General features: G+C 43.4%; 2 protein-coding genes and 1 long non-coding RNA gene across 5 annotated transcripts in view; 2 read left to right on the forward strand and 1 right to left on the reverse strand.

Moving 5' to 3' along the window:
- The window catches only part of nars1 (asparaginyl-tRNA synthetase 1), a 45,824-nt gene extending 42,597 nt beyond the window's left edge, over positions 1-3,227 (forward strand). For both annotated transcript variants that reach the window (XM_048547009.1, XM_048547013.1), the window contains 2 exons: positions 503-634; positions 2,803-3,227. In XM_048547009.1, coding sequence (XP_048402966.1) covers positions 503-634; positions 2,803-2,934 — 264 coding nt within the window. In that variant the 3' untranslated portion in view covers positions 2,935-3,227. The remainder of the gene's footprint in view (positions 1-502; positions 635-2,802) is intronic.
- Positions 3,228-4,151: 924 nt separating this feature from the next.
- On the reverse strand, positions 4,152-10,897 carry LOC132210121 (uncharacterized). Of its 2 annotated transcripts, none has more exons than XR_009446315.1 (2): positions 9,798-10,897; positions 4,152-6,566 (listed from the first exon to the last, which is right to left on the reverse strand). It is a non-coding gene; the product is annotated as an uncharacterized LOC132210121 (long non-coding RNA). The 2 variants fall into 2 exon arrangements; XR_009446314.1 differs by having other exon boundaries at positions 8,954-10,897.
- fech (ferrochelatase) overlaps positions 10,606-14,413 on the forward strand; it is a 50,912-nt gene continuing 47,104 nt past the window's right edge. Inside the window, exon 1 of the mRNA XM_048547024.2 lies at positions 10,606-10,805. Coding sequence (XP_048402981.1) covers positions 10,769-10,805 — 37 coding nt within the window. The 5' untranslated portion in view covers positions 10,606-10,768. The remainder of the gene's footprint in view (positions 10,806-14,413) is intronic.

Genomic DNA, 14,413 nt, shown 5'->3' on the forward strand with positions numbered 1-14,413 from the left:
CAACACCCTCAACTCATCTGTCCACCTCTCAAGACTTCTCCCGTTAATACAAATGCCATCAAACCTGGCTGAGCTGTCATCTTAGCTTGACTATATATCATTTATTTGTCTGTGCATCACCCAATATTGCACCTCCACTCCATTTTCAATTCTCTGCCATATTCATTTAAAAGTGCACCAACAGCAATCTCAAATCTCCCACAAGGATGTTGGTCCCACTGTGGTCCAAGTTTCACCCATTCCTGACTTGGAACTGTGTCTTTGTTCTTTCTCTGTTGATGAATCAAAAATCTTTAGACTTCCATCCCAGCAACACCTGTGGGTGTACCTGCTTGACACAAACTTCAGTTGTTCAAGATGGAGCCTTACTATCACCATCCCCTCAAGGAAAGTGATGAGGGCAAGAAACTGCCAGCAATGCTCATGTTCCATAGACACGTAAATATTGTAATTTTTGATTTTCAACACTGTTAAACTAAAATGTTTTTCCTTTGATTTTGAGGTTGATGTCCTGATGCCAAATGTTGGTGAGATTGTAGGAGGGTCAATGCGTATCTGGGACAGTGAGGAACTATTGGAAGGGTACAAACGTGAAGGCATTGATCCTACTCCTTACTACTGGTACACTGACCAGGTAAGTTGGAATTGTTTTTCTCGGGTTATTTATCAAAAGTGGTTCATAACCGTTTCACTTCCTAGGTAGATCTCACTTGTTTTGGTTCTGTGTATAATCCCTCTGGCAGTATCTGCAAATATTCATCGTCTACATTTATGTGAAAATAAAAGTCGTATAATCTTCTGAAAACCATGCTGACTGATGTTTTGGCCTGTGCAGGACAATATTACATGGGCCAAAAGATACTCCAGTTCAACATCAATCAAAATGGTTTTTGTGTATTGACCAAGCTTCACCATCTTTGGAAGGACAAAAGTGCATTTTCGTACACTCATCTCCTGCAACTTCTATCCACAATGCACCCCCCGCCACCCCACCAAAATCCCTCTTTAGATTCCTCTTAGATTCCTCTTTTCTTCCATTTCTTGATTATGCCAAAATCTTTAGACCGTTTAATTTTCATCCCAAAACTTTAATTTGATCTCCCTAATTTCATATTATTTCAAGTTACTTTCTTTTCAAATTTCCTCTTTCTGGTGTGGATTTCTCTCGAGGACACTTTTCTGGATGTCAGCTGTATTTTTGATACCTTTTATAAAAGTGGCCGTTCTTCAAGGGTACTTAAAACTGGGTAAATTAAAACCCCAGATCTGAGGAAGGGTCACTGGACCCAAAACATTAATTATGACTTTTTCTTCACAGATGCTGCCAGACCCTCTGAGCTTTTCCAGCGACTTCTGTTTTTGTACTTAAACTGGGTATTGGAAGTTTCACACCTGTTGGGGACCTAGGGAGAAAGCCATGTTTCCTGCTTTGGGGAGACCTGTTGCATGAAGTGCCAATCAAAGGCTAGCAGCTGTGAATTGCCTCCAGTGCTGTGTGGGAATTCACAAGCTATCATCATGAAGGGTGCTTTTTCTGGCAGATGCACCTTGAGTTCCCACCTGGTAACCTGATTCCCAAATAAATGCTCCCTGTTCTTTCAACTTGTCTCAAGATGGCATTAAATTCTGCCCATTGGCTACAAAGTACACACAAGTTCAGTTTGGTTCACTTTGCATTCTTGCCTTTTACTTGGGTAGTTACAAATTGAAGCTCCACTCGAAGAAGTGAGCTGAGAATTCAGTTCAAAACTTCACAGTAATGAAGGAGCGCTGCCCAGTTTGACTGCCTGTTTGACATTCCTGTGATCTAAATAACTGCTGCTTTTTAACAATGAGTTCACTCAGTGTTCTGGCAACACTAAATGAAAAATTAATTATTTCTCATTGTGAATGGCATGAAGTTGAGGAGATGACTTGAATGTGGGGAGCTGTTGGCCTCTTTCTTTTTTATACATTGACCTTTTTTGGCTTTTGGCACTACACCCAACCCACGTCCTGTCATAATCAGCATTCAGTCCACTAGACATGCTGGTCACTAGACAATTATTAAATTCTTGCACCATTAGACATCCTACAACCAAAGCTATGCATTACACAAAAAGGAAACATAAATACTGCAGTCCTTTGAAATTAACCTCAGTGCCACCTTTGTTTTAATAACCATCCTAATGTTTTTGAATGAAAAGGAAAATGTATTTTCATGTTGCATCCTATCAGTCTGGCAAATTTGTTTAAATTATTTCACAGCAAATTAATTCATTTTGCATTTGCTGTTGTCAGGAATTGTTGCAACTATGAGGCACACTAATTGCAAGTTATAACTGTAGCCCAGATAGTAGGAACTGCTGATGCTGGAGAATCTGAGACAACAAGGTATAGAGCTGGATGAACATAGCAGGCCAAGCAGCATCAGAGGAGTAGGAAGGGTCTAGACTCAAAACGTCAGCTTTCCTGCTCCTCTGCTGCTTGGCTTGCTGTGTTCATCCAGCTCTACACTTTTGTTGTCTCTTATTATTGTAGCCGTCAAATTCGCTCAAACTTTCAAGAGACCCAGTTAATTTTGATGTTACTTAGGATAAACGAGATATGAAAATTGTGAAAGCATTTGGTAGCACTCTCTGCTGTTCTTTACAGAGTATTATGGGATCTTTGACAGCATGTTGAATAGGTTGACTTGGTCTTGTTTTCATGCCATAGAATTTTTGCACATGAACCAAGGTACATTGTGTGCATACCTATTCAATTGACTTTAAATTTAATGTTTCCATTTGTTTTATTTATTTGTATTCTTATTCCTCCTAGCGTAAATATGGTAGTTGTCCTCATGGTGGTTACGGCCTGGGTCTGGAAAGATTTTTAACATGGCTTCTCAACAGACACCATATTCGTGATGTATGTTTGTATCCACGCTTTGTTCAACGGTGCAAACCATAATGTCTACTTGGTGCAACACTGGAATAAATTCAATTTCATGTGCTTTATCTCTTGCATAAAAGGAAGGAAAAATTAAGTGATCAGCAGATCCATTAGCATCTGTAAGCACTGTACATGTCAGGTACAGACTCTTAGCGAAATCTTTGGGCTTGCTTATCTGTATTTCAGAATTGCTTAAATGCTGGAAATTGACATAACTTTGTCATCAGTAGGTTATCGTGTCTTCATATACAATTGTGATATTCAGAATACGTGTTCAAAATTTACAGAAGCAATAAATCATTCTAACAATTTGTCTGTGGATTTTATTTTTGAGTTCCTTTGTTACTGCAAAATATGCATTATTTAACTACTAATGACTGTAGCAGAAAAGGAATGATTTCCTGAAATGCTCTTTATTTCTCAAGTTATGTAGACAGATGTTTATAATATTATGAAAATCATGCTTGTTTCATTACAGTATGTACTTCAAGGTTCATTCTGAATCGTCAGAGAACCTGGGTTGGCTACCACAATAACTTAATTAATAAGTAATGGCACTGTTCATATCCAGGGTAAGGCAAAGCCATTCAGACCAGAAGGTACCAAGTTCACTAATTGGTCATTTCAGGATTAACTTGTCTCAAACATGGAAGTAGGCCATTCAGCCCTTAAAACCCGCTGCACCATTTTATAGGATCATAGCTGATCGTCCAACTTGGTATCCTGTTCCTGTTTTGTCCTCAAAGTCTTTGATCCCTTTAACCCTCAGTAATCTATCTAATTCCTTCTTAGAAACGTTCAACGATTTGCCTTTAACTGCTTGCTGTGGTAGGTCGGCAGGTTCACCACTCTCTGGATGAAGAAATTTCTCCTTTTTCTCAGTACAAAATGGTCTATCCCATATCCTTAAACTGTGCTAACATGGTGTGAAGCTGGACAAACTCAGCAGGCCACTCAGCGTCGGAGGAGCAGGAAAGAAATGGGGGAGGGGAAGGGGATTCTGAAATAGAGACAGCGGGAGGCAGATAGAAGATGGACAAAGGAGAAGATAGGGTGAGAGGAGACAGATAGACAGGTCAAAGAGGTGGGGTGAGAGCCAGTGAAGGTGAATGAATGTAGGTGGGGAGTTGGGGAGATAGGTCAGTCCAGGGAGGATGGGCAGGTCAGGGGCGTGGGATGAGGTTAGTGGGTGTGAGAAACAGTCCCTGCTCACAAATTCAGCCTGAGACAAAGCCTTCGAAACAAGACAATTTTATTCTGTACGATCTTGCAAGAAAGAGTGTCTGCTAGACAGGCGCGCACACACACACACAAAGAATGCCAAACATTCTTATACAATTTACAAGTTGCAGAATCATGCCTCCCTGCTCCCATTGGTCTTATCCTATCATTCCCCGTACTGTCGGACCGCCCTTGTTTATTGTTCCCTTTTCTGCCAGCCGAAGGCCCCATTCCCTTGTTTACTCCAATCCTTATTTGCTATCCTAAAGAGCGCTAGACATGCTGTACGTGCGAATCGTCAGGTTTGCAGAAATAAGCCTCTGCTACAACACCCTTATCTCTACCATGTCCTTGTCTGCAGAAAGAATGTTTCTGGTCGTGCTAACAGCCATCTTTGCAGAACCTAGTCTCTGATTAATGATAAACTTCTGCTATAAGATCTTGTGACTTCCTGTTATAAAATCTTGTGACTATAATGGTCTGCTTTTGCAAGACCCCACCATTCATCCTTACCTGCAGAAACAACATGTTTAATCTCTTACAATTCCCCCTTTTCTTTTTCTCAAACTGTTGTTTCTGCACTAATTAAGCCCCTTTTGAATCCATTTTCCCATTTTCTGCCCTCTTACGCTTGCTGGCGTTGAGGTTCACAATCTTGTACACGGTTAGCCCTTAAATCACTCTGTGATGTTCGTTTTTTGAAATCTAGAAGCATTCTTTGACTTTCTCTTTGTTGCATACCATCTGCTGATTGTAAAAGCATCTGGTGATGTACTAGGGTTCGTTCCCCTCGAGATGTCATTAATTGGTTCAGTATCCATTTGAGGACATTAAACCCCACCACCAGACCCACTGATATCAATAATCCATAAACGACCAAATTAACCAACCAGGTAATCCCCAATTCCCCCATTCCCAGCCTTTTTCATTCCGGTATCGGTTACCGGCCTCCCTTATTTTGGTGATTTTGTCTCGCACGTGTTGGGAGATATCAGTAATATTATGGGAAACGTCAGGTATGTATGTACAACATTCTTCCCCGATTAGGACACAGGTACCACCTTTCTCTGCCAAAATGTAATCTAGAGCCATCCTATTCTAGAGAATCGTTAGTCTGGTGGCAATCATTTCAGTCGTTATGGCTGCCACTTGGGATTGAGTCTCGGCCAACGCATCGGCAGTATTGTCGGCCAACTCCTCCAGGGAAGGCGCCAACTTTTGTATTTCTCTTCCTGCTTGGGCAGTCTCCTACATAGGTATCAAACTCCAGAGGAAGCGATCCCCTTCGGTTACTTCTCGGGGTGTCTGCTTCCCTCCCTACCCATTCTGAGTTATTTCTGGGGTTTTATCTAACAGCCTCAGATGGGGAATTAGGTAGGCGAGTTAGCAACAGCCACTCCAGCCTTTGACTTTGACTTTAAGGCAGTGTTGGATCAAAATCATAACATTCCTGCATTTCTACGCTTCCTATGCATTCGGTCACCCGAATGTACCTTTCCCCGGGGATAAAGGGATAGGCCTCTAGGCCACATATCCAATCTGTCCCGTTCAATATGTGGGGTATATTTGTGCCAGTAGCTTGGCTGGTGGTGACACGAGGAGTTTCCTAACTAGAAGGGTGCGCTGTTGTTCTGATTGCAGAAACAAGTAGTATTGACTACCCCTTTCGGTGGGAGAACCCTAAGGCCGTCGATAGCACCCGGGGTTTTCGGAGATGGTCATGGGAACCATCCCGCGAATTTATAATCACCCCTTTCAGATCTCCATTTTGTATCATTTGAGCCCAAGTCAAATTGTTGTGCCTCGTACACCTCTCTATTGGTAAATGGTACTACCGTGAGAGGGATTCCAGATTCTCCATGGTGTGGGATCGCAGCGCATACCCAACAGTCAGTACGCCCCATTTCTCTAGCATAATTGTGACATAACACTGTAAAATGATTCTTCCCGACCCCCTTAGCAACTAGCGCCAATATTATCATAACAACATAAAGCTGCCTGCTCACTTCAGCTTCTCAACCCCCACCTTACCTGTCTATTCCCTAACTCTTTAAGTACCTGGGAGGCATGGGTTCGTGCAACACTTACAATTCAAAAAAAAATTTTAACCAATACTTAGTAGTGTCTCATATCAGTTCAGTTCATTCTTTCTGCTGAGTTTGACTTTCAAAGGGTTGTCTGTAGGATGAGCTTGCCGCTCGGCCAGAGGGGAAGGAGCGTCCACCGGACCCTTAACACGAGTGTGATGACTCTGCCGTTTTTCAGCAGTACGGACGGCTGTTTCAGTAGTCAGGAGGGTTAGGAACGGTCCCTCCCAGTTTGGGTGCAGTTTGGTATCTTTCCAGGTTTTGATCAGGACCCAATCACCCGGTCGTATCCGATGTACTGCGAACTCAAGTGGAGGTGTCTGGGTTAACAGACCCTTCTTCCTAAGGACAGACAACGAGCGCCACAATATAGTTCTTTAAAAACTTATGATTGAACTCTACAGTTGATAATTCCCCTTTTCCACCCAAGAAAGATAATCCAAACATCATTTCATAAGGAGAGAGGATATAGGGTATTGTCTAACCTGAACCGCCTCATCTTTTCGAGTCAGTGTGATTACCAACGGGGTAATACTTAGGTGCCCTGTGTTATCAGCCCTCACCCACACATCGGGACTAATTTGTTCTTCCTTCGGCGTTAACATAGCCATTGTTACAGCTACAGCACTATTCTCTACCCCAATTTTTAAGCCCAGCAATATAATCAAATCCCTACCCAGTAAATTACTCCCAGTGTTGGGAATGTATAGTAACTGCCCTGTTACTTCCTTATCATCGTTTCTAATTAGGGTTGGCTCAAAAATAGGTACTGGGAATACTTCGCCTTTTACTCTGGAAACTCTAAGATACTCATTAGTCAACTTAACACTATTAGGTATAAAGCTTAGGGATGACCGTGCCGCACCAGTGTCCACCAAGAATACTGCCTCCTCCCCTTCAGGTCCCACCTTTAAGTTTATCAAGGGTTCCCGGTGGGCCTTAGGAGGAAGGAACCCCTGACTCCCCTAATCCTCATCGAGGGCCATTAGGGAGACCGTTTCCCTTTCCCGTGTTAACTCCAGGCATTCCCGCTTAAAATGTCCCACTCTCCCACAACGGTAACATCCTGCCTGTCGTCTCCCGTGTCTAGTATCTGCCTCTTCTCTTTGTCTCTCTTTCTGCCTCCGTGTTCCCTGTTCAACTCTTTCTTTCTTTGTTACTTCGTTAATGGCGGCGACCATCATTTTTGCTTTTTGTTTCTGCTTCTCGTCCTCCCTTTTTACATATACCATCTGCGCCTCTCGTAGTAATTCCTCCATCTGTCTCTCACTCCATCCATCTATTTTTTGTAATTTCTTTTGTATGTCCGGCCATGATTTAGTTACAAACTGGACCTTTAAGAGTCCCTGAGCTACCGGATCATCAGGATCCATCCCCGAATACTTCCTTGTGGCCTCCTTGAGCCTTTGAAGAAATGTAGAAGGAGTTTCATCCTTCTCTCGTACTTCGAAGGCTTTAGCAAATTTTTGCGATCTGGGTGCTGCCTCTTTAATGCCCAATATTACCATTTCCCTCAGATCCCGCATTGATTCTCTATCGTTTGTTCTATTATTATCCCAGTGAGGATCGGCATTTGGGAATTTCTGATCTGCCAGGACTACGTTTAGTCCCGCTGGTTGCCTTTTTCTTCCACTCCTGTAAGGCCGCCCTCCTAATCACACCTCATTGTTCCCCCGAAAATAGAGTTCCTAGAATTGCCATCAGTTCTCCCCAGGTATATAAATTGGGTCGTAGAAATTGATCTAACTGTTCCGCCAGTCCGACCGGATCCTCTATTAAACTTTTCATTTCTTTCTTAAAGATCCTAACTTCACTACTGGTTAAGGGAGCGTTCACACACCCAATTTCACCCTCCCCAATTGGGACCTCCCTTAAAGTGTATAATTTTTCCTTTTCCTTTGTTTCTGCCCCTCTTTACGTGTGGTAGATCGTGTAATTCTGGGCCCTCTAGGTTCCATGTCTTTTAGCTCAGAGTTCGTCTCTTTTTCAGGTGTTTGGGGTTAGTTCTGGGGCCGCGGGCTGGTTGTGGAGGCTACTCACGGACGTCAGAGGGGGGATATGGAGGCGGCTAACATGTTAGGGAATCCCATTGTGGTTTTTCTTGTTCGTCCTTTCCTTGTCCTCCCCCGATCCTTCTGCACTCAGAGGATATAGTCCTACCTTCGCACCTCCTATCCAACAAGCCGCATAATCTGACTCTTTCTGACTGAATGGTTCTTTCCGATTGATGTGTGGGTATTGGCACAGCCAATCTTCGTCGGATCCATATTTGGGCCAAAAAAAATCAGGTACCTTAATGCTTTCTCTAGACCAAACAAAACAACAATAATTTATCATTGTAGTCTTGTCTTTCTCCCGCGTTCGGGAGCCGTATTCTCAACTGCCCAACATTCTCCCCAAAGGGCTGTTGGGCAGAATATATTCCACTTTGACGTTATTTGCAGATCGATCGCTACTCAGGCAACTCCCCTTGCCTCCCATTGTTGCTAATTTAATTAATCTTGTTGAGATTCGGTGGTGTCTTCTTCCACACCCACTTCAGGGTCCTAACCCTCGCGTGGGGGATTTCCCCTCTTAACAACCGATCTAAGGCTGGGTGCTCGAATCAGGCAGACACCTTACTCGTCTGATTAATCAGGCCAATTATATACTTTTTATATTTCGCCAATTCCCCGTACTGTCCGTACGTCCCGACCACCAAGGCAATACTTAAAGGTCAGTTTTCTTACCTTGGTCCGTGCACGGAGTTACCTGGTCTTTACAACTCTTCCCTGTACTTCCCGTACGTCCCCGCGGCAATACCTGCAGCAAATACCGCTGCTCCCCCAGTCGCCCGGACAGATCTTTAAGACCTTTCCTGACCCGGGTCTTGTGCACAAGAATTACCCGACCTGCTATAAAATCTTGTGACTATAATGGTCCGCTTTTGCAAGACCCCACCATTCATCCTTACATGCAGAAACAACATGTTTAATCTCTCACATTGGGTGTGGGATGGGGGCAGGGCTGGAGGTGGGAGGAATGGTTAGGGAGGCGGGGACTAGGTCGGGTGGTTTTGGGATGCAGGGGGGGGGGGGGGGGAGGGGAGATTTTTGTGAAGTCCACATTGATACCCTTCGGCTGCAGGGTTCCCAAGCAAAATATGAGTTGCTGTTCCTGCAGCTTTCGGCTGGCGTCATTGTGGCAGGATGGACATGTCATCCAAGGAGTGGGAGGGGGAATTGAAACGGCTCACGACTGGGAGGTGTACTTGTTTGTTGTGAACGGAGTGTAGGTGTTCCACAAAGCGGTTCCCGAGCCTCTGCTTGGTTTCCCCAATTTAGAGGCCACAATGGGAACAGTGGATACAGTATACCGTATTAGCAGACTCTGCTCGATGTGGAAAGTCTTCTTGGGGGTGAGGGGGGTGGGGTAAGGACAGGTGTAGCACTTGCAGATTCTACTTTTCGGAGGGCCGTCTCTGTCCGTGACACCTTTGTCCGCTCCACACTCTCCTCCAGCCCCACCAAACCCAGGACTTTTCCCTGCAACCGAAGTAAGTCGGTGACTTATTTTTTGAAGAAAGGTCTCGACCTGAGACATCAAGCTTTCCTGCTCCTCTGATGCTGCTTGGCCTGCTGTGTTCATCCAGCTTCACACCGTGTTATCTCCGATTCTCCAGCATCGGCAGTTCCTACTATTTCAGTGTCAGTGCTTTGTCATGGCAGCATCCTGTTCGTGGAAAATGGTCCTGTGATATAGCTTGCTTAATCTGCTGTTCAAATTTTTGAAATAGTTTTCCAAGGTAACGACATAGCATTTTTCAGGTCTGAGCTTAAAATTTTTAACTTAACACAAAAATTTATACCATGGGGAGAAAACGGTTGATTCAAACAGCTAATCATGAGAAAGCATAGGCTACGTACCTGGCATTGCAAAAAACTGAATATCATGCATAATGTTGCTTGGTTGTGTGGAAGGTAAAACACCATTTGGATTAGACTGTAAAACTTAGGTACTTTCTCCACTCTGGTGGATATATAGAAGCACTGTTTAAGGAAGAGCAGGAGAGTTATTCACAGTCGTCAGCAATTGCGTGGTTCTTACAGAATTGCTGTATGGTGAGCTTGCTGTCAACAAATTGGCTGCTGCATCTCTTATATAACACTTCAAAAGCACCTCATTGGATGTAAAGGACGTTGAGTCGTTAGGTGATGGTGGAAAGCACTCTATACAAAGATTTTTCCTGAAGAAGGGTCCGTACACGAAACGTCAGCCTTCCTGCTCCTTCGATGCTGCTGTGTTCATCCAGCTCTACACCTGGTTATCTCAAGCACTCGATACAGTCTCCCCCCCACCACCCCACTGTTTCCTTTACAATATTATTGTAACGATTAGGTGAACGGGGAGGGAACTGCAGCACAATGTAGCTCCTCCCTGTCCTCTGGTTTTGAGTGTGTGTGTGAGAGAGAGGAGGGGGTGGGACTTGCTGCATGTTGAAGTCTCGGTGGAACAGGAGGAGGGAGTCAGCGCGGACTGTAGGACGGAATTGAAAGCTGCGCAACATGGCGCTGCTGAGGATGTGTAGCCGCTTCTGTATTGGTGAGTGCTCTTGTCAAAAATCACTCTGCGCCATGAGGACTCTGTCTGACTAAACTAGATTAAACTAAACCGCGCGTGTGTATTCGTATTCGTGCTCGGGGGTCGGGGTGGTGGAAGGTGAGGGAGAGACGGAAGCGGCTTCTGCCTGGGGGTGTCCGGACTGGGGTGAGGGGAAGGGGGCTCGGCGATGGTTGTGTAACTTTTCTGTTGGGATCCGGCCGGAAAGGGAGACAGTGTTTACCCCGGGGCGAGAGAGGTGCTGGGGATATTGTCCCCGGTCGGAAGCTGATGCTGTCGCTAAATGCCGTTTTTCTTTTGTCTCTTGTTGATGGAAGGACTGGGGTTGTGGGCAGGAGGCGATGAAATTTCTTGTTGCCGAGTCCACCATATTTTGGACGCTGGTGAATTCCAATTAACGTGACTCTCTTATCCAACACAAGCGCAGTGCTTTGTAAACTGACTTACAAGCAGAAATTGCTGTAAAGGCTCAGTGGATCTGGCAGCATCTGTGAAGAAACGTTTCGGGTCCGTTGACCCTTCGACTTGCAGTACCTTTAACAGTTACTTCTGTTTTTGTTCCTGATTTACAGCATCCCCAGTTCTTTCGGTTTTTCATTATAAATTGGTTCTCCATCGGGTGACTGATGAGGTCAGAAAGTTGCAAAAGGGATTGATTCCTCTTCTCTCTACACCCACCCTCCTCTTCTCCATCACCATCACAAAAATCTATGGAGGCTAAATCAGTTTTTGTAAATTCATAACTTTTAAGCTAAGGATATTAAGGGTGATAAATGTTGAAGCTAAAGTCCAAAAGAATTGGTGTGACAAATTGTGGGACTAATTTGGTCCACTCCTCCTGCTTCTAAAGGACCTGAAGCAGTGGTCATTGTGCAACCAAATGTAAAATTCATTTCAGGGAATCATCAAAACATGCTACAGGAAAATGGCTACTTGGCTCAGCTAGCTTTCAGAGAGTAATTTTTTTCCACGTCCTACGTACAACCTTGCAATTTTTCCATGAACCTATATGCAGGTTCTCAATTTGCCAATTCCTTAAAGGTATTTCTGGAAACACCCTCTACTTCAGGTAACTTAAACCTGATTTGCAGCAGACATTTCTCTTGCTCATCTCTAGATTTAATTTTTTTTGTTTTGAGGCTGTCAATAAATTAATGAATTTGTTTTCAAACAAAATACTGTAGGGTTGGAAAATACAGCAAGCATTCATTATGTCTGATGACACCTGTAAAGAAACATATGTTTCAGGTGGATGACCTTTTCAGATGCTTTTATTTCCCCCTCAATTTTATTTAATACACGTCTTGAGTCTTAGTTGTAATTGCTTCCTGGTTTATTTTTGTTTCCTCCTTGGCTTACTGTCCCTGGCATTCAAAAGAGCTGCAAGTAATCCACAATGATTTGTCCTTTCACATAAGAACCTGATCAGCAAGATTTGGTGCTGCTGAGGAAACTTAATTCTGCTTCAGACTTTGATTTTTGTAGTTACATTTCACTTGGTAAAATGTGCAATTTAAGAAATAACTGAAGGGTTTAGGCCCGAAACGTCAGCTTTTGTGCTCCTAAGATGCTACTTGGCCTGCTGTGTTCGTCCAGCTCCACACTTTATCTTTTGATCATATTGTAGGTCGGTTCAATAAGGTACTTCACACAAGGTTAAGATGTAACAGCCCATGGTGCTGGAGGCAGCATATTGGCATGGATAGAGGATTGACTCAGGAGCAGGAAATGAGTGGGGATAAGGGGTTCGTTTCAGGTTGGTGATTGTGATGAGTGGGCTTCTAAAGTGATCAGTGCTGGGACCCCTACTGTTTACAGTATATATTAATGACTTGGAAGAAGGCAGTGAATATACTGCAACCATATTTACAGGTGACACTAAAATAGTAGAAAGGAAGTTGAGGAGGTACAGACAATTTAAAGAGAGATATTGATAAGTGGGCAAATAGTTACAAATGGAGTATAATGTGAGGAAATACAAATTTTGAAAGAGATAACAAATGAACAGAATATTATTTAAATGGTGTGAAACTGAAGAAAGATGTAACACAAAGGGACTGGGGTTGGGCTGAGGTGTGTGTGTGTGTGTGTTCCTTGTGCATGAAACACAAAACTAGCACACGGGTGCAACAGGCAATCAGGGAGGCCAATGGAAGGATAGTCTTCAATTAAAGTAGTTTGAAGTGTAAATGTAGTGAAATCTTAGTGCAGCTGTACAAGATCCTGGTAAGACCAAAACTGGAGTACTGTGATCACTTTCCCTTATTGAAGGAAATATATCATTTCATTGGAGAGTGCAGAGAAGGCTCACTAGAATGATCCCTGGTCTGGAGTGATTGCCTCATGAGCAAATATTAGACAGGTTGAGACTACATTCATGGGAGCATAGAATGAGCGGTGACCTCATTGAAACATGTAGGATTCTTAAGTGGCTTGACAGGGTAAAGACGGAGGAGGTCTGTCCTCATGGAGAGTCTTAAGACCTGAGGGTAGAGTCTCAGAATCAAGGGGCACCAATTAAGACTTAAGACCAAGGAGGAATCCCTTCCTTCTCTGAAGTTTGAGTTTTGAAGTTCATTACAGAAATCTGTGGGGGCAGGATCTTTATGTATATTTAAGGCAGAGATACATTTTTGATCAGTGGAGGAATCAAGGGTTAAGGGAAAGGGGCAGGAACATGGAAGTGAGCAATGTCAGATTGGTGATGATCCTATTGATGGTGGAATGTGCTTGAGGAACTGAATGGTCTACACCTGTTCCTGTTTCTTAGAGATAATGGGAACTGCAGATGCTGGAGATTCCAAGATAATAAAATGTGAGGCTGGATGAACACAGCAGGCCAAGCAGCATCTCAGGAGCACAGAGTCTAGGCCCGAAACGTCAGCTTTTGTGCTCCTGAGATGCTGCTTGGCCTGCTGTGTTCATCCAGCCTCACATTTTATTATCCTGTTTCTTAGAGGTTCTGTTTGAACAAAAATCCCATCCAAAATTGTTGAAATATTAAAACAAAATCTTGTCTGCCCAGCTGGGTGTACACAAAATATCCTGTGGCATAATGTGCAGAAAAAGTGAGTTCATGCATGAACATTTTTAATAAGGCATTTTTACTGCTGCCTATTCTTGCCATTAACAGATTAACCAGACATTTCTTTCACTTGCTATTTCTGGGATCTACTCTGAGCAAATTGGCTGCAGTTCTAGCCTAAAATGCTAGAGACATTGCAGACCACAGGACGCTTTAGCAATTAACTATTTTCAAGCATAAATCAGTAATGAACTATTTTATGGCATCATTAAATGCATTTTACAATAGACATGCTTTAAGTTGTTCCTTTGGGCTGAACAGAATTGTAACTCCAAGCTTGTACAGGTCTGTGCCAAAAAAGGTTGAGGGTAAATGTATTCTTGGTAGAATAAAGACTTCATCAATCAGGGAGATCTGTTGGGGTAATATCTCATTCAGGGAAGGTTTGGGCAGTCTGATTTCATGTTAGTTCTGTCCTGGCTGATCAGCTCTGAAGTTTACCACAGTTTCAGAGAGGCATTTGCAAAATCAGAGGTGGGAATTTATGAGAGAATAAAATTAAATA

Source organism: Stegostoma tigrinum, chromosome 1 (assembly GCF_030684315.1).
Source record: "Stegostoma tigrinum isolate sSteTig4 chromosome 1, sSteTig4.hap1, whole genome shotgun sequence".
Lineage (NCBI taxonomy): Eukaryota > Metazoa > Chordata > Chondrichthyes > Orectolobiformes > Stegostomatidae > Stegostoma > Stegostoma tigrinum.